At 37.9% G+C, this 27470-nt stretch overlaps 1 protein-coding gene across 1 annotated transcript in view; it reads left to right on the top strand.

The window, feature by feature from the left end:
- NBEA (neurobeachin) overlaps positions 1-27470 on the top strand; it is a 459425-nt gene that overhangs the window by 407665 nt on the left and 24290 nt on the right. The window contains exons 48-50 of the mRNA XM_063126967.1: positions 1041-1208; positions 26163-26225; positions 26543-26632. Coding sequence (XP_062983037.1) covers positions 1041-1208; positions 26163-26225; positions 26543-26632 — 321 coding nt within the window. The remainder of the gene's footprint in view (positions 1-1040; positions 1209-26162; positions 26226-26542; positions 26633-27470) is intronic.

The raw sequence follows: 27470 nt of genomic DNA, 5'->3' as shown, positions 1-27470 counted from the left end.
TGGTAAGTTGTATAAACCTCTTCATAATTTGTTTATAAGGCTCAGGAAGAGCTTTATAATAATAATGTTATTTATAATGTTATCTCACCTTTCTTGCACAAAGGAGATCCAAGGTGCCGAACAATAATGAATAAGACCAGTATAAAACATTAACAATATTTTTAAGTATCAGACCAAAAATCAAAGACACCTTTATGAAACTATGCAGGTAACTGTAGCAACAGAACATATAAACATATGTTGCCTGCAGTTTTTATTTTGTTCCAATTATACTGCTTTATTGTTTTGTTTTACTATTTGCTAGCTGAAAACATTGGCGAAAACGTAGAATCTTGAAATAAATAATATAAAATAAACATATATTTTGAATTCATTTATTTATTTTCAGTATTTACATTCTGCCTTCTTGTTAAGACAGATAACAATAAAAGGAATACAAAAGTACTTTAAAAAGCAATAAAAATAATCCATTTAAACTGCTAACCATGCAGAGTTAGAATGCCTACATTGGGAATTCTATTGATGTTAGATTCAATTACCAAGTTCTTGAAAGGTTGATCATCCCAGAGTGCAGGACACAGAATAATGGGATCAAATTACAGGAAGCCAGGTTCCAGCTGGACATCAGGAAAAACTTCCTGACTGTTAGAGCAGTATGACAATAGAACCAATGACCTAGGGAGGCAGTGGGCTCTCCCCCACTAGAGGCATTCAAGAGGCAGCTGGACAGCCATCTGCCAAGTATGCTTAAAGTAGATTCTTGCATTCAGGAAGGGGTTGGACCCGATGGCCTTATAGGCCCCTTCCAACTCTACTATTCTATGATGTTATGACCAGTTCAGTCATTTCTGTACATGAAACTGGATGAAGAGCAATCTTTTCCTTCACCTTAGGCAGCAATACGTTTTGGACTGGCCCTACCTCTGAGAAAGGCTCTCATTTTCTTGAAAAAAAGTAAAATGAAAGAAAGTGATGCAGCACCAAATGAATATGGAATGCGAGAAACACAATGTCTTTCATCCTCTCAATTTCATCTGTAGGCTCTGGAAAGCGAGTTTGTCTCCTGTCAACTTCACCAGTGGATTGATCTTATATTTGGCTACAAGCAACGAGGACCAGAAGCTGTGCGGGCACTTAATGTTTTCCACTACCTGACATATGAAGGATCTGTTAACCTTGACAGCATCACGGATCCTGTCCTCAGGGAGGTAGGTGTTTCTGACTACTACTAATTTAAATGTAAAAGATCTCCATTTATTATGTTATTCACTCAAAACATGGGGTACTTTGTTATTCTTCAAAAGGGAACAGCTATGCCAAATACAGACACTACAGAAATCAGATACCTTAAATTAAATTAAAAGAATAATTATTTTTTTAAAAATTAATTGAAGTTTAAATTATTCTTCAAATTACTATGTACAATCAACTAATGCCTAAGCTCCAAAGAATCATGGGAATAGTTTCGAAGGCCCAGTGGGTGCCTTGGACTAGTCTAAGAGCAGACCTTGCTTCATAGCATGTTTATAATATGGGATAGAGAACTGTACTAATCGGGTTCAGACAACCGCCACGGTTTGTCATGGGTTATTTAACCCATAATGAGCCACAGTGCCCGTGGGTGCCAGGTTACATATGCAACCTTTGCTTGGAAGTTGTTCTGTCATGTGAACCTAGCAAGCATGGGTTATATGAAGTTTATACAACCCTTGCATTACTCATGCTCACCGAATTTACATGACACGACAACCCCTGAATGGGGGTTGCATATTCAAAATGGTGCCCCCACCCCCCACACACAGCATGCTCCACAGCCTTACCTTGGGTTAAATAATCCAGAGTGGGTTGTCGTGTTGTGCAAACTCAAAAGTCCTTGGACATGCCTAAATTCACTTCCTGGGGTATAGGGGACTAGTGGGAAGGGCATTTTGAAATGGGGGAATGGAGGGAGAAGCCAAGGTCCAACTTTGATTTTGATCTCAGGTGGAGATGAAGGGAATGGGACTTAAAATCTTACCTCTCCTTTGAAGCAATCTGAACCCCCCACCACCACCAAAGTAGTTTCCAACCTGGCATTAGAAGGAGTTCTTTGGATATCTCCGAGTGTGTTTTATCAATCAGCAAGTGAGATTAACAACACAATCCTATGCATATCTACTCAGAAGTAAACATTATGTTTAATGTGCCTTACTCCCAGGTAATTGTGTATAGGATTGCTAGCTAAAATGTATAGCAATCACAACAAAATCACAATTTATATAGATTGACTGACTTATTAGAATAGTTAGACTTCTAAAAAAAAATATCGTTAAGTAAACGTATTATATTTATATTGTTTATAAAATGGATTTGGGATTTTGTTGATAATAAGTCAAATTACAAGGCACTCTAAGGAACAAAACATTTACTAAACAATAGCTAAAACTGAAATTGGTTTTGTGTGTGCCAGCTTTTGAGTGTTTCCTCTTATAATATTTTTTAAAAATATTTGGTATATACAGGATGCACTTCATTCTTCAATGTATTGTCCCAATCTCGTCAGCCTATTGTAGTAATATAATTATTAAAAGATGACTGCTGTAAGTATTAAAGCAGTCTGTAAAATTATTCAATTTGGTTGAAAAGTGTGAAGATGCAACAGCTGCAAGATGAGTGTTGCTGTGGTGAAGCTACATACATAAGCTTCCATGCCCCATGATATCTGCCATCTGTTGTATGCAAAACAAGTAATAATTTATACATTGCCAGCCAGTGAAATACTTGTGGCATTTTTTTTTTGGCTTAGATCTTCAAATCAGAAAACATATAGCTCATTATAGCCGCATCCAGAAATATATTCTTAAATTTTAAAAAATATGTTCTTAAAGTTTTTATAACATTTGCACAGTTTTTATGTGTTTTGTGTGGTGTGATATTAGAATCCTCTTTCATAATAACACCAGAATTTCATGAAAACTTTGGAAAAATGTAGGGAGACATTTTTGTTCTTTCACTTCCATGTTGTATTTAAAATAGGTTTGGTCCACACTTACAGTACATCCTCTGAAATCAGTGGAACTTAAGTCAGTCATTGATTTCAGTGGTTTTATGTGAAGTATGGCTAAGTCTGGATCCAACCCATTGTATTTAGGATTTGTTTGTTTTGTCATGGCAGCCACTGGCTGCAAAGAGAAGCACCAGAGCCACAAAACAGGCAGCAATGGAAAAAAGTGAGCTATGGTTGTGGGGAAAAAATCCTTTGCTCCCCTCCCCAACCTCAGTGTGGTGTAGTGGCTAAGGTGCTGGACTGGGAGTTGGGAGATCCGGGTTCTAGTCCTTGCTCGGCCATGGAAACCCACTGGGTGACTTTGGGCCAGTCAGACTCTCAGCCCAACCTACCTCACAGGGTTGTTGTTGTGAGGGTAACGCGGAGAGGAGGAGGATTATGTACGCCACCTTGGGTTCCTTGGAGGAAAAAAGGCGGAATACAAATGTAATAAATAAATAAATAAAATAAAATTTGAGAAAAAAGTTTTCTGGAGACTCAGCTTTACCCTTTTTTTTTCTTGTGCAACTAAGCTTTATCTATGATGATACAGACTTTTTTCCATTTGCCCATTTCAGGCAAAATATTGCTCACTGAAAAACAAAATTCTGCACATCTCCTTTAGTTCTATAAAGAGGGATAATAAAACACCTGCACATTAGAGCTAGTTTTAAAAAACCCACAATTGTTTACTACATAAAGTATAGAAAGTTTAATTGTAGTTTTACTACTGATAGTACCATAAAAATGAAACATGCTCAACACTTTGGATACATTTGGAGGGCATGATAAACCATGGTGTACTGTGTTGGGAATGAGCTGCAACAAATCTTGGGCTCATATGGTTCTCCCTGCCTTCACCTTTTCCAGTATAGCTGTGAGGAGATCAGATTAATGTCTATGTTTGTTCACATTAGGAGAGGCACCATACTCCAAATATAACACTCAGTACAAACAGAATCACTTCGTAATCAAATGGCATCAATTTAATTATTCCACATATGTCAAAACGTTGTTCATAGTGTAATGCAACCATTCATACAAGAAAACCCCAACTATTGTTCATATGTGAAAGCATATTGGAAATGTTGCAAGCTGTGGTTTCAGCACATCATGTTTGCAAGCTTGCCTATATAGTATTGGTTCATTTCCCCTCCCCCGCAAAACTAAGAAATTTAGTAAAGTGAAAGCTAAAATTTAATGAACAACTCAAGGATATTGATTCATTCTTCCTTGACAGGTGGAATCATGGTTGCACCACTAACCATAGCAATTATTGCATTAAAATGTCAAGAAATTAGAGGTCAGAATAAGAGATAATTTTCTTCCTTGTGTCAGATTAAAAATTGACATTCTCTGACAGCACAGGATCTCTAGCTGAGAAAATTATGACAGCTTAACTCATCTTGCACTTGTAAAGCAGTAATTGATAATGAACTTTACCATGACAGCCTTCTCCTGTGGAGAAACATGACAGAACATCCCTGGTACAAAGCCTGTATCTCTTTTTAATATGTAAACAGCAGTTATATTGGACAATAGATGTTGTTTGGAATTGTCTTTACTGTTGGTGTACATCATAATCCAAACCAATTCTTCTAAACTGGTTCATCTGTCTTCAGAGGGCTTGTGTTAAGAATGCTAATTCATAAAACAAAGGCATGTAAAAATTATTTCCCCATTATTTTATTTGATTATAGATCCCTTGCAACTGGTCATCTTCTATTTTTTACAGGATAGCTTTTGTAATACTTTTCTTTTCCTTCATGAGCTTTGTATAGCCCCACATATATAAATGTGCTTGTACAAAGCTGCTGGATTGTCTGTAGCTATTTTAACACATTTCGTTTAAAGGTTAAATTTCTAAGTATGTTCACATGATTTGAAGTGTCTTGTAGAATGTAAAATACATGAGACACACTAAAGGAGGCTTAGATTTGCTGGTTTATTTGATTGTAGTCCTATAAAATTCCGTTTTTACAAAATGGGCTCCAGGAAATTGGATCCCATTTGCAAAGGTTATACCTATTCCTACAGTACATAAATGGGGATGTTACATTTTTTCTTTCTGGAAAAAGATGACATGACGTTTGTTTACACAACACTAATTTAACACAGTGATGTCAGAATATCAGTAATGGTTTAATACTCCAGCTCAAATTAAAATTTAAGTGGCTTAATGGCAATAGTTGGTTTGATGCCCCAGATATAATTATATTTGTCAGATGCACCATTAAAAACAGATCTTTTGTGTATGCTTACAAGAAGTTAGTATTTCAAGCACTCTGTTTATTTTATTTACTTATTCTTGTTTCAAATATTTGCCAATCTATCATCTGTGTTTGTTAGATGCAGTCTGTTTATCCTTAGTAATGTTTTTAAAAGCTAGTGAAGGATTATATTGGACAATTGCTCTTTGTATAGCCCTTGTAGGCTGTCTTGATATTCAGCTCTATATAGTAAAGCTTTGTGCTGTACTATTTTAAATTATGATCTGTTGCAGATTCAGTAAAAAAAAATAGCTCTTCGGATTTTTATTTATTTCATTTCTATACCGCCCAATAAGTGAATCTCTCTGGGTGGTTCACAAAAATTTAAACCACAAAGTATAGCATAAAATATAAATATATGGAAGCTGAAAACCATAATATAAAAATATAACTAGAACAAAACTCACACCTTTGGCTTTTTTAAATCACATGTCTGATTTCACAGCACACAATTAAGACAAACCTGTTCTACATAACATCGTAATGTTAAAATCACTGAAATAAAGAACAAGCGAAACATTCAATGTATCTGAAATTAACTTCACTCACTTCTACTTTTGTAGCTTTTGCTGTACTTTGAAGCTTTTGTGATTCAGTCTCCCCTTTCCTCAAATATCTTTTCTGACTGCAAACCCTTCACTGGATGATTATAGTCTCACATTTCCTAACATTTAATACTCTTTCCCCATCACCTTTCTCATATCCATACTCACAGATTCAGCATACTGCTACCACTGGACAAATGAAGCAGTTGACAAGTGCAGAAAAAAATAGTACAACTGTGGCAAGGCAGTTAAAGTCCACCCTTCCTTCAAAGACTCTGGAGTGATGTTGTGCAGCCCAGGCCATGTATATTTACTTGGAATTAAGTCCCACAGAGTTCATTAAAATTTACTCCAAGGGTTCTAACTATGTGTACATAGGAACATTGCCACTTATTGTTATCACCACTCACCCTCAGTTTCCATTTCCAAAAGAATATTAATGACTCCCATTCCAGACAGAAGATTCCTGACATGTGAGGCTAAAAATGCAAAAGGATGAGTTGGAAGAGTATAACATTTCAATAGGATGGTTGGGCAGCAATCCAATTAGTAAGTAGTAGTAAATAGTTTATTTGTGTAGCAAAAGCCATTACAATAAACAAAACACATTAAAAACAAGAAGATATACATCAGTTTAAAACAATAATAAAACCTAACAGTAAAAGTTTACTCTTCAAGACAGTTCAACTTGTCACAGAATTTCCTCCTTACAATTGCTGCTCTGAAAGCAAAGAGGCCCACCAATTATACTTTCCTGGGAGTAAGCCTCATTGAACTCAGCCCAGGTCTCTTTCAGCCCAGGTTGGCCCCTCCCTCAGCCCAGGTCTCCTTCCTACCATTTTTCTTGCTCCTTTGCTCCTTCTCTTTTTGCTAAGCATAGTCAGTCAGGCCAGCCCAGTCTAAAAATGCATCGGGAGTCAGCCTCCTCTTCCTCCTGCTTTCCTCCCCCAGAACCCATTCACTCACCCCCTGCCCTTAAAGCCTTTATGACGAGGTGGGGGGTCTTTAAGTGTGCGTGCATGAAGTCACAAGCAGCAGCAGCCCTTTTCCCTCAGGCCTATGAAACTATTATTAGTATTAGTACTATTTACAAGATTTATATACCACTCAATTATCTAACACAGATTCCAGAGCAATGAACATAAGTATAATCAGTAAAAGAAAGAAGATTAGAAAAGCAAATTAAAATAGTCCAATTTAAAAACAAAGGAACCAGAAAAACAGGGACTAGTCTGTTGAGGCTTCTTGAAACAAAGGAACCAGAAAAACAGGGACTAGTCTGTTGAGGCTTCTTGAAACAAAGTTGTTTTCAGGAGGTGCCGGAAGCAGCCCAGTGTTGGCGCCTGCCTGACCTTCAGGGGCAGAGAGTTCCATGGAGAAGGGGCCACTACACTAAAGGCTCTTATCCTCGTGGATTCCAGTCGAGCCATAAGTCCACATGGAACCACCACGAGCATGCCCTCTGACGACCTCAGTGATCGGGTAGGATGGTAAGGGAGAAGGCACTCGCACAGGTATCCTGGTCCCAAGTTGTTTAGGGCTTTGCATACTAGTACCAAAACCTTAAACCTGGCCCGGTAGCCAATAGGTAGCCAGTGCAGTTCCCTCAGCAAATGAGTAATATGCTGAAAAGGCAACTCCAGACAACAGCCGAGCTGCTATGTTCTGTGCTCGCTCCAGCTTCCAGAGCAGTCTTAAGGGCAGCTCCACATAGAGCGCATTGCAGTAATCCATTCTTAAGGTTACTAATGCCTGTACCGCTGTGGCCAAGCTGTCCCTGTCCAGAAGAGGCCATAGCTAGTGAGCCAGTCCAGCGGCAATAATGGATCTAGGAGTACCCCCAAACTATCAACCTGATCTTTCAAAGGGAGTGCAACCCCATCCAGAACAGGCAATGAGCCTATTTCCCAGACTCAGGAACTACTCACCCACAGGGATTCCATCTTGCCAGGATTCAGCTTCAGATTATTGGCCCTCATCCAGCCCATTACTGAGTTTAGTCACTGATCTAGGACTTGCACAGCCTCTCTTGATTCAGATGTCACAGGGAGATAGAACTGTGTGTCATCAGTGTACTGATGACATTTTGCTCCAAATCCCCTAATAACCGCCCTCAAATGCTTCATATAGATGTTAAACAACATTGGGGACAAGATGGTGCCCTGTGGCACCCCAGAGCTTAATTGCCAAGAGGCCAAGAAATTATCACCAAACGTTATTCGCTGAAATCAACCCTGCAGGTAGGACCAGATTCACTCTAAAAAAGTGCCTCCAATGCTCATCCCACAGAGGAGGATGTCATGGTTGATGATATGAAAAGCCGGTGAGAGATCAAGCAGAATTAACAGGGTTGCTCTCCCCCATCTCTCTCAATAAAGGTCGTCCATCAATGCTACCAAGGCTGATTCAGTCCCGTAAACAGGTCAAAACCCAGATTGACATGGGTCTAGATAATCAGTGTCCTCCGAGAGTGCCTGCAGTTGTTCCACCATAACCGTCTCCAATACCTTCCCTAAGAAAGGGGTACTTGCAACTGAGTGATAGTTGTCTAATACCATTGTGTCCACAGTGAGTGTCTTCAGGAGTGGTTGCATTACCGCCTCTTTAAGGATTGCAGGAAACGCCCCTTCTCATAGAGAAGCATTCACAACACTCTGGACCCACCCAGTCAACCCCCCTTGGCTAGCTTTTATTAGCCAGGAGGGGCAAGGATCAAGAGGGCACGTGGTCTATCGCATTGCTGCAAGTACCTTATCAACATCATCAGGCCATAGCAGCTGAAACTGATCCCACAAATTTGGCAGATGGTGGTATTAGATGCCTTGACTGGAACTGTGCTAATAAGAGCATCATGTTTGCTGGGGAGACAAGTGATTTTGTCCTCAAAGTCAGATGCAAAAAGGTCACAGCAGGTCCTTGAGGGAACCAGGGCTCCATTCACTGTGGAGAGTGTTAACAACCCCCAGACCACTCAAAAAAGCTCCGCTGGACAGCTACTTGAGGATGTAATATAGGCAGCAAAGTAAGCCTTCTTTGCTGCTTGCACCGCCGCACAAGTTAAGGTCATGGCATCTCTATTTTTGCTATAACTATGACTGTATATGGCCCTTTATAACAACTGTAAAGGTCCGTTCCTCTTTATGGCGACTGTAGGCCAATGTAGTTTGCTGCCCTATATATAGGAAAAATTGAGAGCTGCCATGACCTTAACTTCATAGGCTCTTTGGGTGAGGAGGACAGGAAAAAACTGGATTTTTCACAAATCCCCCTTCCCGGATTTGTTAGCAAAATTCCTAAAAAAACTGGATTTTTCCAATCATTTGGTCACTCTACACTTACTTGTTTCAGTCATTTGCCTGCTGAAAGATCTGATGATATTGGCAAAATGGCCAATTGAGGGGAAAATCTGTAAATTGAATAGCAGTTTAATGGTTGTTTTCAGTGATCACCTCCTAAACCTTAAAAGCTGGTTTTGCTGTTAGCTAGCAGAACATATGGCCTATGCAATATTAATTTATTTTGAAGATGTTTGATATCCAGCATATTTAAATTATTTTAAGTGGCATCATAATGTTTTTGCCTTAATGTTTTTTTCAGTTGCCCTCATTTCTGGATTTTAGTTTTCATCTTTTATTTTCTTCTGTTATCTCTTTCTTTCATCTGACAGGAATAACAAATCATCCCTCAGGATCTGCAATAGTGAAATATGCCCACAGGAAGCATAGTTTTTACTTTTTCTTCCCCTTGCTGAAAAACTCTAGGCTGCTACAGAGGGTTGACATGATAGGGCTGTCAAGACCCAACAAGACAGATATATCTTTAACAAAATAGATGGAATGCTAGCCTTTTGTAGTGGCTAGCAGGGCCTAGAAAATATACGAGGAAAAACTGTCAATCATTCATAGAAAAAATCAATACAAGTATTCATGAAGAAAACCCATCCACCGCATTTATTAATTGTTAAGAATGTTATGCACTTTTTGTATACACTTATTGGATTTTGCTTTCTTTTATGATCACTTTCACCTGAAAGGAATATTGAAATTCATTTCCCACCACCACCACCCGATCTCTTTCCATTGAAATGCATCCGTAGAACAGATCACTTAAATGTTAACTGTTGCTTTGATCCTGCTGTACTCAGAGACTGCCCTCCTCTCAAAGAGTAGTTGTTCCATGTATGGATAGCTGTAAAAATAATTAAATGGAAGAGTAGAAGTTCTCTCTTCAAGTGGAGGAGATCAGTTGTTTTAGAGACAGGCCTTTCTCCTTTTGACTGACAAGAGCTCTGTGGAGTTGGTCCCCCTCTTCACCATTGCAACGTGGAGCCTGCATTCCACACACCCGTTTCATGCTCTCTTCTACAGTGTAGATAAGATTGAGTCAAATAGTGCCAGGGAAGAGTTGCCATCTTGGACCAGGTGAAGTGTAATAACATCATATATATTCTGACTACTAGTGGAGATAAACAATTCCCTTACACCACCCTAACCTTAGAATGGTTAGGAGATATTGGGGCTGTTCACATGTAATGCTAAGCCATCATAGGTTATTTCTCCACGGGGCTTAGCAGAGTGTGCCAGCCACCATATGTAAGCAGTGGCAGCAGCATGCTTGTAACTTGCTGTGTCATGTGAACCCAGCAGCATGGATTGTTTGAGAGGGTAGAAAACCCACAAATAACTCCCGATGCTATGTTCGCATGATATGGCAAGCAGGGGCACCCTCAGGCACCATGTGAGTAGGGTAGCCGTGGATGCCCAGCACAGCATGACAACCCCCACAGATAAATTAAGCCACAGTGAGTTGTCATGCCATGCGAATTGGCTCAATCGCTGCTTCTGATAGGTAAAACAGGTTGTGACAGCTTGGTTCAAGCCAAGCAGGCAAGTTAAGACTGGTGCCATCAGTTGGATAAGTATTAATCTAGACCCAGATGCAAGTGGTGCACAAGAGTCAATTAAAGCAACAAGACAAGGGATGTTCTGCCCCACTGAAGTCAGAAGATTGTGAACCTTGTTTTTTCTCTCCTTCCTCATAATATCAGAACAGTCAGCAACTGAAATTGATTAGCAGGAAGATCAGAGCACAGATCTTAATTATGATTGCTCAAAATTAATTTATGGAATTCACTGCCACGAGATGAGGTGATGATGTTTTAAAAGATGGATTAAGGCAGGTGCATGGAGGCCAGGTGTCTCAACAGTAAGGACAACTAAGTGGAGCTCCATATACCAAGATAGTTTATCTGTGAAGTCCAAATGGTTGGAGCAAACTACATCATCTTCATGCCCTGCTTGTAAGCTTCCAGAGTTTTCTGGCCACTTTCTCTTGAAAACAGCATGCTAGATTTGATGGACTTGCAGTGATCCACTGTGTTCTTATATATAGTCTTCCAGTATAAAAATCTATATCAAAACTCTCTTTTTTTCATAGTGCAGGATTCTGAGTAATAGTAATTCAAGATTGCCTTGTGATTATGAGTGCTAAGAAACATCTGTCTGGTAGCCATCTAAAGTTTTAGTGACCATCATTATGAGCAATAGGAAATACCTTGTCTTCTGTGTGCCATGATCCTCTTGCCAAACAATTGCATTTGCTGACCTTGTTCTAGTATTTGTGCATTGCACCTATAATGTATATAGATTCATCACTTCAAAATATGGCTTCAATTTTAACTCCATATGTTCACCAGGACCCACAAAAGAATATTGTTGAAAATTATTGCAGTCATTCAGGCCTATAGATACTACTGGTAGCTATTGCAATGCCTCTTCTCCATATGCTACTTTAAAAATAGGGAGAATATGGGTCTTGTTTGCAAAAGCTTCTCCTATATTTTACTTGTTATTGCATTCCATTTACAGGTAGTAATTTTTGATTTCCAGAAATTAGTAGCAAACATTTTAGCATTCATTTTAAAGTAATATTTTGCTCTAGGGAAGAAAGATGAAAATTACTTGTCTGCTGTTTATAGCAGAAATAGCTGGAAGCCCTTTTTTTTACTCTATTAACACAGATTTCAGTTATATTGCAGTCATTACCTCAGAATAAATTACCTATTATTCTACAATGTTTTGCATTCATCAACTTCTTGCAATGAAGATTGCTGAGCAATTTACGTATTTCTCTTAGAAAATAGTAAAGCTGATCATTTTAACCATTTTCAGCATATTGATAATATGCCTCTTTAATGGCCATTAAAGCCGGTATACACAAGATGTTCACGATGTTTCATTTTGCTATAATATAAAACAGTGTGTTCTAATATTTAAATTTCCTGAAATAACTTTGATTTTGTTTTTAAGATACAAAATATCTGAATGGTTTTTATTAACCCTTTATCATACAAGACTGGCTTGTCCTTTGTTAGCATTGCATATATGTTTGTTTTTGGAACTTCAACAATAGCCCGAAGTATCCCTGCAGAAGTATAGAGGGGATGTCACATTCCTAACCACAGTTCCCAAACTGGGAACCAGCTTCAGGCACATGCACTCCTACCCCTACTCTAAGCCAGTGGCTGCTTTCTTCCTTAACTGTGTATAACGTGTATAAGGCAACAATATTGAACATGACTGAGAATAACCAGGATTTGGCATTGTAGTTTCAAGTGGGTTTCAGATCATGAATTGGGGGGTCTTCAGAAGTGCTTTACTTAACTTACTTTGTGAAATTGGTTAGTATAAAGGCAGCATTATGACTGCCCGGTATGATTGGAGTGAACAATAACTATTGCCAAATATATTACTTTTTCTTCTAATGGATCACTCATAAACAACAAAGGTGATACTCTTTAGTATCTGGCTATATGTTAGCTTTAGTTAGCCCTATCCAACCTTAAACTAATTTCCTTACTACGCTCTGCCCCAGTTAACTGATAGGCTGTACAGAGAGCTTAGGATGCAGTCTTCCCTCTAGTAGGGGTTCTGTGCACTCAGGTTCACAGCTGCTTCAGGACTTCATCTGCAGTTTTCAATGTGGTCGAGGAACTACTGTTATCTCAGATTTGCTGCACCCCACTATCACTTGGTTTCAGCTCCCATTCACAGGACTTTTCCAGCTCTTGCCTCAAGTAATTTCAGCCTCAAGGCTTTTCTTCTTTCGGCTCTTAGCTGCTATTGCCAGCTACTGCCAGCATAACATTCAAGCTTTGTATCACTCTCTGGCCCTAGCCAAAATAACAGGCACATCATTCCCTGTCCCAAATATCACACATGAGCAGATGTAACTTATGCTTGAGGTAAATATGGTGCTTCACATTTACACAGATACTCTTTTCTAAGTATGTACATTCTCAAAATTAATAGAACAACAGCTGTTCCAAAACATTTTATTTTTTAAAAAAAAATATGTTTTATTTTTTGCAAATCTGTACCAGTCTCACTCTGGTAGGATCTATCATTTCTGCGTAATCAAAACTGAGAAAAATATTTAGTAGGGGAAACTGCAGTGGATTTAATAGAACAATATAGAATATCTGGGAGCGGGGGCTGGGAAGCTTTCCTATATAGCTAAGTTAAATGTTTTTCTAACATGCTCCATGAACTGAGTGAACATAAAACCGCATTTAAATTTTTAATATAGTTTTATGTATATAAACTAAGAAATATGGATATTAGATACTTTGATTTACTGAGTGTGTCTGTTTCTGTATTCCAGGCATTAAAAATAATGCTTTGCATGTTCATACTTTATTTCTATAATAAACCAGAACAACAAAAAAGCCACCATTAAAATACATTCCTTCATGATCAAGTGTCTCTCCAGGGTTTGTTTGGTTTATTTCCTTCCTTCCCCTGCCCCAGTTTCCTCTATGATTTGTCCCATAGAACATATTCCTAGCTGCTTTAAAGCAAAGGGAACAAAATACCAAATTGTGTTTATCTGCTGTGATACTATTCCTAAATGTGTAGGTCAAGTTAATTTATACAGGAAAAGAAAATTAGAGCATATGTTACCAATTTGTTTCCACTTCGTGAGAAATTTCCCTTGTTAGTGGCAAATGTCCATTTATCTCGTATTCAGTGTTATTAGTGCAAAAGAAGATGGCCCTGGTTTTCATACTTATTGTGGTGGGGAGTGGGGATTATGACATGGTAGCAATACATGTTTTACATCTAATTGTTAGCCTGTTTATTTTCAACTGATTTCTAAATGTTAACTTTTAATTAATTTTGATCTTTGTAGGGACAAGATAATGAGAGGAAGAGGCAGCAAATTAATTATTATTATTATTATTATTATTATTATTATTATTATTTCAGTTTATATCCCGCCTATATATAAAATACCCTAGGCAACAATTGAACAAAATGGTAGTAGTAAATAGACATTAGGGTGTTCTTTTTCTAATGTTGTATTAATTCTGTTGATGAAAGAAATTGAAGTTTTGTGCCCTAAATATCAAATAATTCAGAGGATTTCTTTTAATGGGGAAATCATCATTCATTGTCTGCCTGACAAATATACATGCAAACTCAAATTTCAGCCATGACACTAGACTGGTAAGGTTGTGTGTTTGTTTTCTGATGCATACCTATTTTATAGGTCAGCCAGCACAAACTGCTGGAGGCTGTGGGTTGGATCCAGACTTAGTCATTTCTAGAGTAGATCCACTGCAATCAATGGGTCTGCTCTGAAGTATAACGAAGTCTGGATCCAATCGTGTGAGTTGTTGTCCATGGCTATGTACGTAAATGTGATATTGCAATGTAATCTATATTCCAACTAACAGCTGAAATGATGTACTGCATACCTCTCTGTCTGTTATACCTTTAAAAAAAATTGAGGGTTGCATTACAGCCCCTTCACCATGATCCAAAATTATATAATTATATAATTATCTAAATATAACATATTATATATAAAGGATATAAAAGTTAGTCAAATAAAAGCAACCTAAACATTGACTGAATGTATTCCTAAAAAGTTAAATCCTCAGAAATAAACTTTGCATACATCAGTCTATTTTAGGACGATAATTTTTTTTAACCCACTATTGAGCTCTTTAAATAAAAATTTAACTAGGCAGCTGTAAGCAATTGCTGTCAAATTTCATGAGCACCAAAAGCATTTTTATCAGGAGAGAAGGGGCAGTTTCAAATTCAAGTTAAAGTGTTTCTACTTTCAAGTTATTCAACATTGCATTTTGCAATTTAGTATTGAAGGGGATAAATTCTGTTTGGCCAATGGCCTCTAGGCTCCTTAAAATATAATTAAATTCAATGCTGTTCCTTATACAAATAAAAAGTAAGACATGGTGGGTGGGCAAAAGGAAATACATGAGACCCTTTCATGAAAAGGAAAAAGTAGTTCCATTCGTAACTCCTGAAAAGCATGGTGGGGTTTTTGTGTGTGTGACTTGCCCTAAGGCATAACTTCTGTGAAGTACACATTTAAAAAAATAGTTTTCTGGCACCTCTGAAGGCAAATAAAATGAAAGCGAAAGAACCAGTCATTTCATAGTTTAACAAATGTAATGAAATGACAGCTCCACCCACCTTTCAAAGGGATGCCCTTTAATTAGTTTAGATGTACTGCTGTGGTACAGGTTAGGTGCAATACAAACCAAAGTTATCCTAGCAGTTTTGGTGTGTTCCTCCTTCCTTCCTCCTCACCATCTCATTCCAGTTATGCTCTGAGATTATATTTGACTTGGCTTTCCCCAAAATGGATTTTGATACCCTTTTCCCTTTTAAATTATTTTACCATCCTTGATCTACTTTTAACTGCTCTTATCTTAGAGGGGTGCATGCTACTTGTTGGCTGTGCCAAACAGTTTCATTTCAGTTAAGGAGTGAAGCAGACAATTTGTATAATGTCATACTCACCATATCCACTGAGTAAAGGTTAATAGGTAGAGTGCCAGGAAAGGTTTCTGCCTTATACCCTAGGTAGCTGGCTAGATGTTAGGATCAGGCTTGGTCTCCATGGTGCGTACTCTGAATTGGACTTGGACCTTGAAGAAGAAATAGACAAAGGAGCATGGGAGGAAGTTCTCCAAGACTCTCCAGAAGACAAGGAGGAATCTTCCTAGGATCTTATCAGACAGAAACCTAAGGGTGGGGGATCATCCTCCCTGCCCCTGGGAATTCAGTCTTGTTGGAGGGGGAGGGAACATCTGAATTGACAGATCATAGAGACCACCACAGGGTCAAGTGGGTGCAGTTGAAAGGAGGTGGGAGGCGTTCTGCTAAGTTAGCTACTCGTTAGGGGTTACAACTTGAAGACCCACTTTGAGGGAGGGATTCTGAGTACTATGGGAAATTGTCCATTTAGTTGATAAGCAACTGCCTTGCTTTGTTAGGCCAATTAACCTTGGAGGATAGCTCCTAGCATTCACACTTCCTTCATGTGTGAAGAGATGTATTTACTGAATAAAGCTTTGTGGGTTGCAAAGCAGATCTGTTTATTGTCTCACATCTAGACTGGAGGGCTTCGAATCATGACACTAGAAGATCTACTGCAAGTTAAGGTCAACAGCATTTTGATAAATAAACAATTGGGTCTGACACAGACAGCTCCTTACACCTGCAGATGTTGTCATCAGGCACCATCATAGATGGCTAAGAGCCATCAAGTGCTTCAGAAGAGTATGGCCCTGTCTACACAAGGATTATCCCAGGCAAGTGGAGAGATCATCCCTGCCTGCTCCCAGGATCCCCTGTGTGTCATTTGCATGCACAAGGATGATCCCGGAGTCGGGGCGGGGGGGGGAAGGTAGGTGTAGAAATGGTCTATGTGTCACAGCTAAAGAGGATAAAGTGGGAGTAAGTGGGAAGAGTTGGGGTGCATATCTAATGCTGCTCTTAGTCATAGCTCTTGACAAGTACTTGGATAAATAGTCATATGAATACCCCCAATTAAACACTATTGAATTCCATTGGTGCCCCCAAACTATGGGACAAAAATACATATTTTCTTGAATGTTTACATCTCCTACAATCATGGAGCAAAATAATTCAAAAAGGCCTAGAAATGGGTATTTATGCTTTAAAATTATCTCTACTGATATTGTAAAATTGGTGTGATATTTGAAAAGGATATATATATATATATATATATATATATATATATATATATTACATTACAGAGACACACACACACACACACACACACACACACACACAGAGAGAGAGAGAGAGAGAGAGAGCACTTGTATCAAATAGCCTTATAAAACAGAAAAGGAGTTTCAGCTTCTTTTTTATCATTCCATCTCCATATCCGAATATATCCCATATCTTAACAACCAACTGAAGACTTCTGACTAGCTGTGACTATTGCAGCTCTATGAAATCTCTTCCAAGGTTTTAAACATGCAAACGTCAAACAGAAATCAATATTCTTCAACCAACGTATCTCAAGTCCTGAAGATATTGATGCTATTTAACAGCTGTAAACACAAATAAAAAAGCAATATCTCACACCATTAGTATGAAACAATAACATTTTCAAACTGCATATGCTTTATACCAAGAGGGCTGTCAGTCATGTCTGTTCTAAAGAACAGAGTACTTAAGGGCTATTAATCATGCGGGCTTTGTATGCGAAACAGCATTAAGAATTATACTGCCACTTCTTGTTAAGAAAAAAAGGGGGGGGAACTTCCTTGAAAATAAAACAAATAGAGGTTAATATCTCATTGCTGACACATTTGTCTTAATATTGGTTTTTAGAACCTAGATTTCAATTCACAATCATGCATACTTAATAATACCCAAGATAAGTTCTTCCATCTCCAGCCATACTTTAGTTTATAGGATTAATGCAAGATTATACTTAGTTTTGTACCCTAGTCTTCTTTATTTGGAGCAAAGAAGTATGCGCCACTTAATTCTTGAAACTGAAAAGATATGTAGCTTCTAATACACTGCGTGAGATTAAATTCTGTTTTTGTATTTTTGCGTACTGTATGGGATGGTGTGGATTTTCTGTGAATTGGGTATATCTGGAGCAGGAAGTAGGAAGGAGTTTGTCATACCCTAAGATGATCATATATATATATCGAAGTTGGGAGTTAGTTGGTCATCCCTTTTTGGCTGCCTTCCCATTGACCAGTTCTCATGAAATACACTTAATTGGAAAGCTCTTGACAGGCACATTCCACGAATAACAACATTTTTCGCTATAGTTCAAAGTTGGGGTTTATTTATGTCCATTCTACAACAATGTACTGTAACATTTTATTTTTAAAATCAAAAAAGTCATGTATAATTAAACAAACATGATTAATTGCAAATTGGAGCAAAGTGAAATATGAACACACAAAAAAGTCTCCGTACACCTTTGTAAACACAGGTAGAAGGCCAAAGTACAGTGATGTGCTAGTAACATTCAGCCTGTAAAGAAATCATGAAGTGATTAAGAGATACTTACAGTTAAAAGTAACCCAGTTGAAGTGTCGTCATTGCTCATAAAGGAAGTCTCTAGCTGTTAAATTGAACAGAATAACACTTAAAAGTCTCGGTTCATCTTTATAAACACAGGTATGTTTGCTAAATGTTGAACACTGATTGTAACCTAACAAGCCCTGGATGCACATCCCCCACCCCCTACACACATGGCGTTGCATAGTGGTGGAGAAATAGCGAAGAAAATGTCTTCCTCTGCATTGCCAGCAGCACTTATTTATTTATTTCATTTATTTATTTCATTTATATACTGCCCAATAGCTGAAGCTCTGTGGGTAGTTCACAAAAATTAAAACCACTTGGCTGTATTAAGGTTCAGCCCCTGCTGAACCGGGAACTAATCAGCTGAGCCAGGTGGCTTCAGGGTATGGGAATTTTGGAAGAAGACCTGATATGGAACCTTTTGCCTCTGGTTTGCTCCTATGCTGGGAATAGAAGCCCTAGCACAAGTTTTTGGCATTCCATATGAAAAAAATTAGCATTGTTTCCATCCGAATCCAGACTGAAAGTAATGGTGAATGTACATTATAGTTAAAGAGTCTTTGGGTCCAGCTATGCAAGAACTTCCTCCTCTATGGATTGTAGTCAATTGGCTTCTCTTGAGGTGCAATGGACACACACTTAGGCCTTAGCTAGACCTAAGGTTTATCCCGGGATCGTCCCGGAGTCATCCCTGTTCATGTAAATGACACACAGGATATCCCGGGAGCAGGCAGGGACGATCCCGGGATAAACCTTTGGTCTAGCTAAGGCCTTAGTTCTTGAAAATGCTGTCTTCTGTAACTACAATGTCAATAAAATGAGCTAGTCGGTGTGGTGCTCTTAGGGTAATAGAAAAAAGAATAACTGTTCATATGGTTCTCTCTAATGTCACAGAGACTTGTGAGCTTAACTTTGGATCCTATGGTGTCATTTCGCAAGTGCAACGCTTCTGCTTGTGGAAACTACATTTTTATCCTTGCTTCAGTGTCAGATCCAGTGGTGTAGTAGTACATTTTGAAGTGAAGATGCTCATCATTATGAACACAAAAGATGCTCATAATTATAAAAATGTATCCAGGGATTTCTACAACAGATTGTCTTGTGCTGGGAACACTGGCCTAACAATAAAGAAAGAGGCCGAAATGCATCGGGCTTTTCATCAATAAAACCGTTTACAGCATCCCAAGACCATTCTCTCCATTTGTGTTTACTCTGGATTCTCACCCACTTTGGTCATCATAATGGCATAAATAGCCACAGCCCCAAGGAGAGTCCAAAAGTGAAGAGAGCTGTGTTGATACATATCTGCACACATACACACACACACACACATACAAGCAGCAGTACATCACATGATACTGCCCAGAGAGCTCCGGCTATTGGGTGGTATAGAAATGTAATAAATAAATAAATACCCAATTTATTAGGATGAGCCAACAGTCATAGAATAGTGAGTGGCAAAGGGCAGTATAGTGGTTAGCACATTGTTTTAACTGTTTTACTGCTTTTAAATTATATATTGTTTAACTTGGTTCATGGTTTAATTTGTTTTTAGCTGTGTATATTTATTGTTTTATACTGTGTGCTTTTATCTGTACGCAGCCCTGAGATCTTAATGATATAGGGCGGGATTTATTTATTTATTTATTACATTTATATACTGCCCCGTAGCCGAAGCTCTCTGGGTGGTTTACAAAAGTTAAAAATAGTGAACTTTAAAAAGTATACAAAATGTATACAAATGTTTTAAATAAATAAATAAATAAAATTGGACTTTGGCTAACGAGCCCTGAGTTTATATGATTAAGGGAAAGAGAGACACAAAGTGTGTCCCCAAACAGTGAAAGACCACCAGTTCAAGCATTTTCAAAAGTTTTTTTTTTCCAGGACCAAGGGAAAATATTTCATCTCAAAGTTAACAAACCAGCTCTAGTCATTTTCATCTCTATCAGGAGCAAGTCTTCTGTAAAACTAACAAGCCTTAATTGCCCATTCAAGAACAGGCCACCCCAGAATACTTTGCATTACAACAGGTGTAGCTCATAACAATATATTGCTGCTGGGAAAATCCATTCCCGCCCCCCTCAGCTACTATGAGGATTGCAGTCAAGCTCAGAGGGATCAGGGAAGTCTAAGGTGGGTGACCAATGATGTCATCATCCCTGAGCTTGGACACTTCAACCCTATGAGCCCTGGTTCTACTACATCACTGGTCACATCCAATACTATGATTCTGCTAATACAAGGCATTGTGCAAGGTGATGCATAAGCTACTTCAGAAGGCATTGCACAAGGCATTACAACCTCATTTGGCTAGGTGTTTCTTGCACTAGCTGCGCTAGTTGTTCTGATGGCGGTTCTGCAACTGCTAGCAGAAGAACACCAAATCGTCAGTGTTTTCATTGGCATAATATTGGATACAACCCTTAGTATTTCTTTCTGTTGTTACCTAGCTGTGAATATAACCTAAGGGAGAGTGTTCCATAATTTTTGAAAGGCTGTATTGTACCCATTTCAGTAAAATCCTAATTAAAATGAGCTTTCAAATAGTGTAGGCAGAAAGATGGAAAACAGGATGAGTGGAGGACAGCAGGAAGCTAAGGACAGGAGGACTGACGAATATAGAGGGTAAGAGAGATAGATGGACTTCTTTTTCCTTGGGGTAAAGCAGATTATTTCCTGAAGTGCTTGAAGTACAGATGTTGTCTTAGGTGTGGTTTATCCATGAAACATCTGGAGTTCTGTTTGCTAGATAGATTTTCTGCTATTCCTTATTAAGTAACACTAAGAGTTCAATTTATATGTGAATTTTTTGATATAATATCAAGGCCAGATGGAACTCCCGAGGGCTTTGTATATGGTTGCCAACTTCTATTGCTTACAATGAAGGCATGTTCCCTTGGAGTTCATAGGTGGTGTTTTGCCTCAACTGTTCACTAGGCAAGACAACTGGAAGGAAATAAAAAGGAGGGGGGAATAGCTGCTTGAAAGAAAGAAAGAAATGATCTGAATATTTATTTCAAGTGCTTCACATGCTGCATGTTTAAGGTGTACCTGTAGAAGATTTTACACAAATATCTAAAGACATTGATTGGAGCCACTTACTTTCCATTGAAACCAGTGGAGCTGAAGTATCAACTAGCATGTCCCAGTGGGATGTAGGAGCAACTAACTTGGTCTAGATCCAATCTATAATGCATTCATGTGATATGTGTGTTTTCAGCTGCATGTGCCACACCGGTACCGGATTGGCTCAGTCTCCATTCTTCATGTACATTTGCAAGTAGGCATTTGCCCCCACATAATATGTGGAGTTTTCCTAAGCCAGTCCTTGGAGGTAATGAATCTGTAAAGCCAAATGAAAGGCATTGTTTTTCTTCTTTTATTGTTGTGTTTTTAATGTATTGCACTTATTATTATTATTATTATTATTATTATTATTATTATTATTATTTTAGCTGATTATTAGGCTCTTGTTGTTGGCTGTCTTGAGCGTCATTTCCTGGTAGAAAGGCAGTGTATAAATAAAATAAAATAGGCCATTAACTTATTGTCATGTGTAAAAATAGCATAAAGCCATTACAGTGCAAGCTCCAAGTAAGTGATTATTGTTTTTTATATGTAATTTTTTTTAAAAGGATGTGTTTAGGAGCAGCTTTGTAGATATTTACTCAGATTAAGTGCAGTTTTGAATTATCAATGATAACTGCACAAAATTTGTATATTAATTTTACTAAGAAACCCCTAGCTACAGAAACATAGTATTTAATTAATTAGTTTATCTTTACATTGAACAATATATTTCTTCAGTATTCCCATACAAATATGTTTTGAAGTGCTAATGAATTTGGATGTATTATTATTATTATTATTTATTTATATAGCACCATCAATGTACATGGTGCTGTACAGAGTAAGACAGTAAATCGCAAGACCCTGCCGCCTAGCCCATATAAAAACTTGAAGAATGATCATATTTGTCTAAGATCACATCTCCCTGTCATTTTACCTTATGAATGGTAACTCAAATGCATTTTGAGAATTCTTTATAGCTAATAAGAGCCAAACAACCACAAATAATAATTTCTTGTGGTAACTTTTGGTAACATAAAGATATTGCATGCTTTTTAAAAGAATGCTTTTGTGCATTATTTAATTTTCTTTTATGTTCACTAATATTTTAAACTGTTGCTTTTACAGAGAAGGATGGACCTATATGGAAATTTAGGGAGGAGAAATATTACCTTACTTTATTTTGAAAGGAGTGCACCTAATAGTTTTACAAGTAAATGTTGATAGTTATGACCAATTAAATTTGCTGTCTGTGTAGGTATTGAAAATTCAGAGAATTGCAGTGCGTGGGATATCAGGTGGTAAAACAGCCACTGAGTGTGTACTAAATAAGATGTATTTAGCTTAAAATAATGGTTTCCTTTGACAGAAGAAATTTAAGTGCCCATTCCTTATCATCTAAACAAACCATCTTATTTAGAAGTTAGTGTTGTTTTCAACTTCCCTCTTTGTTAACATAAAACTCCTTGAAGTGGGAGGTAAAATCAATAGCACTGGTATAAACTGAATTTGTAGCTGTATAATCAGAATTTGCCAGAGACTGGTCAACTTGAAAGCAAATGTGTAAATTAAACCCCAGCAGCACTATACAAGACTTAATTCATTTCTCTGCAGCATCCGCAAAAGAAAGAAACCTCACTTAAGCCATTGCTGTAAAAAGTGGCAGATGAATGTCTATGATTAATATAGCTACTAAATATAACATTTTAATGTCAAAATGATGCTTTAAAAGCACAAGAAAATTGCATTAACGTTGTCAGAAATACTGAAAAATAAGGGTTATTTGCTTGAATTCTTTATCAAAAGAGCTTTTTCTGGAAACCTCCGCATCCTCAATAGATATTGTTTGACATTAAACATTTGTATTATTCCTCACACATTCTTACGATTAAATATTTAACACAGAAAAAAAGCAGGCCAGTTGCACAGGAATGAGTATGATAAAATGCCATTGTCTAAAAAAAGATGATTCTGGAAAATATCTTTTTAATTTCCATTTTTTTCCTGTTATTTGAATTCTGGAGAAGATATTACTATACATTCAAAAATCCATACTGGTATACTATCTTTATTAGGCCAACTCAAAGGTCAGAAAAAAATGGTATTACACAAATACAGATTTTGGATGTCTACCTTTTCCTTATTGTTATACATATTTTTGTTTTACATTCCTCATAGAAGGATATCTGATAGAAATTATTTATATGTGAGGTAAATTTTACTCCAGGTGCACTTTTCATTGCAGAATTTACCCTGGCCCTCTTCAAAAGACACCTTAAGCCATGGCTTTAACCACAGAGAATAAGGCAAAAAGCCTTATTCACCATTAAGCTGTGGTTTAAGGTGTCTCCTGAACAGGGCCACTTCAAGGAGATTGGTTGTGGCCAGGAGTGCATTTTACCAGCTTAGGCCAATTCGTCAGTTCCACGCATGCCTGGAGAAAAAAGATCTTCCCAGAGTAATTTGTGCTAAAGTGTTGTCCTGATCAGACTATTATAATGTGTTCTATGTGGGACTGGAGAAAAATGAAAACTGATTCAGAATGCAGCTGCCAGGATATGAACTATTAATGTTTGGAATATGTAAAACCAATTGTCCAAAAACTGTACTGCAGTCCAGTTGGTTTCCAGGAATTATTCAATGTGCTGGGTTTAACCCTTCATGCCCTAAATCAGAGATAGAGAATTTGTAGTCCTCCTGATATTGGTGGAGTGCAAATCCTATCAGCCCTAGCCAGTATAGCCAGTGGTGACAGATAATGGAGCAACTCCAACAACATATAGAGGGCTACATATCCCCCATCCTTGCCCTGAATGGTTTGGGACCAGGATACTTTATATGTCTTCCCCATTTTTGGCGGGTGGGACAACTTGTGACCTTCCAGATGTTTTGGCCTACAACTCCCATCAGCCCAAGCCAACATAGGCAATGGCGAAGCCCCATATTAATCCTCCCTGCACATAAGAGCTTCACTAGAAGTCCTGTTCTGAGTGCCCTCATCATCACTGGATTCACACAACATGCTATCCCACCTTGGGTTATTGTGTTGTCTGAACACAGTGTATTTTCCTCAGGGTGGCTTAGTAACCAATGTCAAAGCAAGACGCATGGACAAAATTTCATGGGAACACTTGGTTTATTGAAATACCGTATTTCTTTGATTGTAAGACGCCATCGATTGTAAGACACACACTAATTTCAATACCACCAACAGGAAAAAAAACCTAAGACACACCCGCGATTCTAAGATGCACTCCATTTTTAGAGATGTTTATATGGGGAAAAAAGCGCATCTTAGAATTGAAGAAATAGGGTAGCACGCTGGAGAGATTCTGCAGGAAGTGTGTCTCCCACACAAAGGACAGGCAAGGCTACTTGTACAGACGCTATTGCATAAGAAACTGATTGGTTACAACTTGCAATATTCAAACTGGGCATATCTGAGCATGTCCCCACACACATCCACATTCAGGCTGGGCTTATCGCAGCACATACGCTTTGCCTTAGTCACATATACATTGCCTCTGTGTAGATTACTCTTAGGGTCACACAGAGTTCATTTTACTTTTATGCTTAATTTCTTGTGCAGAGAAAATGGCTGAACTCTGGTACTTACTTCATCACTTGGCAGTATGGCTTATTTTTCTCAAACAAACCTGCTTGAGAAGCCAGTGCTTATTGTAGGGTTGTTCAGGATGGTTAACAAGCCACACTTCATGGTTAACGAGCACCCCGTGGAAAAAGTGCTGTGTTCAGACAACACAATAACCCATGTCCGTGTTGTGTGAACTTTTCTTAACAGTGGAAATACAATTGTGGAACTTCATTCTAGAGAAGTTTGCCTTCCTCTTTTCTTGTTAACGTTAAGGTGGTTAGCAAAAGTGGTATTGTTCCAGGTGGCATTTGATGCTGCGTGAGTGTTTTAGTACTCTTCATTTTCTGTAGTGGTTGTAGTTAAACAGATTTGGGTTTTAAAAAAATATTATTTCTATGGTAGTGTTTTGTTTTTTGATGAAGTTGTTTAGTTGCCTTGAGGATTCAATTATTTAAGAAGCTTTAAATATTTTAAGAAATAAACAAACTTTGATGCGTTACCATTAAGCCTAGTATTAAAAAAATTTATGATTAGTTTTGAGGATTTTATTCTAAAATAATTTTAACTATTTTTGATAGGATTGTTGAGAGATTTCATTCTGAAGGCCTAGTTCTCCTCTTAGCTTAAGACCCCAATCCTATTAAGCCTCATTGAGTTCAATGGAGTTAATACCAGTATAATATTGGGATGTACCCATTTACTTGGGAACAAACCCCACTGAACTCAACAGGACTTTCTTTTGAGTAGTCACGCATAGAATTGTATGGTAAATGGTAGCAATTTAAATTAGCAAAGAACGTGGACCAAATCTAAGGAACATAGGAAGCTGTCTTATACTGAGTCAGACCAGTGGTTCATCCTGCCCATTAATGTCAACAATGACTGGCAGCAGCTCTTCAGGGTTTCAGACAGGCATTTTTCCAGCCCTACCTATAGATGCCGGGGATTGTGAACGTGGGACCTTTTGCATGCAAAGCACATGCTCTACAACCAAGTTACAACCCCTTTTTCTTATCATAGGCACAAATAAATACTCTTAGAAAATCTTGCATTAAAGCAAATTATGGGAGTATATAAGAATATTATGGAATCTACAAAGGAAGTTAGATCATTTTAGTAGCATACATTAGCTCTTACATGTATGCGTTGATACCGATGAATTAATCATTTATAATTGTTCATCTGATGTAAACTGTGGTATTTTCTTTAAGATTTGCATTCTCTGTGAATTGTTTTTCTTTCTTTCTTTTCCCATTCAAGATCCCAGAGGCTTATTTTATTAGAGATCCTGATACTTTCCTCCTTACAAAGGACTTTATTAAGGTATACATGCTTAGTCCAGGGAAATCTCGCAAGACCTTAGCTGCATGTCTTCACAGGTTAACATTTTCACATGCATTTCCAACTACTTGAAATAGGAATGGTTAGTTGGTTAACTGAAGCATGCTTGAAAGGAGAAGCAAAGCTTGTCTACAAAATACTAACACTTGGATGAGTCTGCAGCCTGGGAGAAGAGCACCCGGTGAATTTTCTGGACTTTTTTCATGGCTGACTTGGGATATGCTTGCATTGTCAAGGAGTGTGTTGACCTATCTCTTTGATGCATATTGATTATGACAATCACTCTCCTTTCCCTGCAGGCCATGGAGGCACAGATACAGAACTTTGGACAGACGCCATCTCAGTTGCTTATTGAGCCACATCCGCCTCGGAGCTCTGCCATGCACCTGGTGAGATATAACTGCTTGTTGGGAATTTATTTTCCTCTGAATCCGAGAATCCTTTTATAGGTCATGAAATACCAATTTAAGTAACACTTTCTCTTTATATGCCCTCAGTTCCACACAAACACTTGTGTGTTTCCTCTACGCAGAACAATTGCACGCTAGAGCATATATAGGTGTATATACACTGTCGCTAACTTTGTTTTGCTCGCTTCTTCATTTTATTTTATTTTTTAACGAGTTCCTATCATCATAAATATGTATTTGATGAATACCATTGTGTAAAATAAAAAGCCTGGAAGTTTTTCTTATGGCGGAGATCATATTGCAAGAGGAGAAGGGAGCATTAGGAAATGATTTATGTGATTTATGAACATTGGCTACTTGTCAGAAGTGAAGAATTGTAGTTCAAATCCTGTGGGGAAACCTCCTGCCCACTCTCCAGAGAGGACAGTGTGCACTTTAACTTTAGTTTGAACTCCCAAATAATTCCTGATCCATTGTGTTGTGTATTTATTCCAGGGGAAGAAAAAAAGATTCAGCTAAATTGGAAACAATGAGATCTGTTTCCATTTTTGTTCTTGATTTGAAACACCTAACTATGAATTTTCTATACATTCCAAAGTATAGTATTTTTGGATGTTTTCATCTTAGTTCCCACAAAAACTAGATGCAAGATAATATAAGTAATAATTTCTATTGCAATTGAACTTTATTTCTTCTTTGAACATAAAAAATACTGGTCAAAACTGTCTGAAACTGTCAAAATATGAACTCATTTAAAAGTATTTTACAGTGCTAAAAGGTTACTAAAATCCTAGAAATCATCTTATCTAGTGATCCT

This window comes from Elgaria multicarinata, chromosome 5, assembly GCF_023053635.1.
Source record: "Elgaria multicarinata webbii isolate HBS135686 ecotype San Diego chromosome 5, rElgMul1.1.pri, whole genome shotgun sequence".
NCBI lineage: Eukaryota > Metazoa > Chordata > Lepidosauria > Squamata > Anguidae > Elgaria > Elgaria multicarinata.
This window is presented reverse-complemented; position numbering and strand designations above follow the sequence as displayed.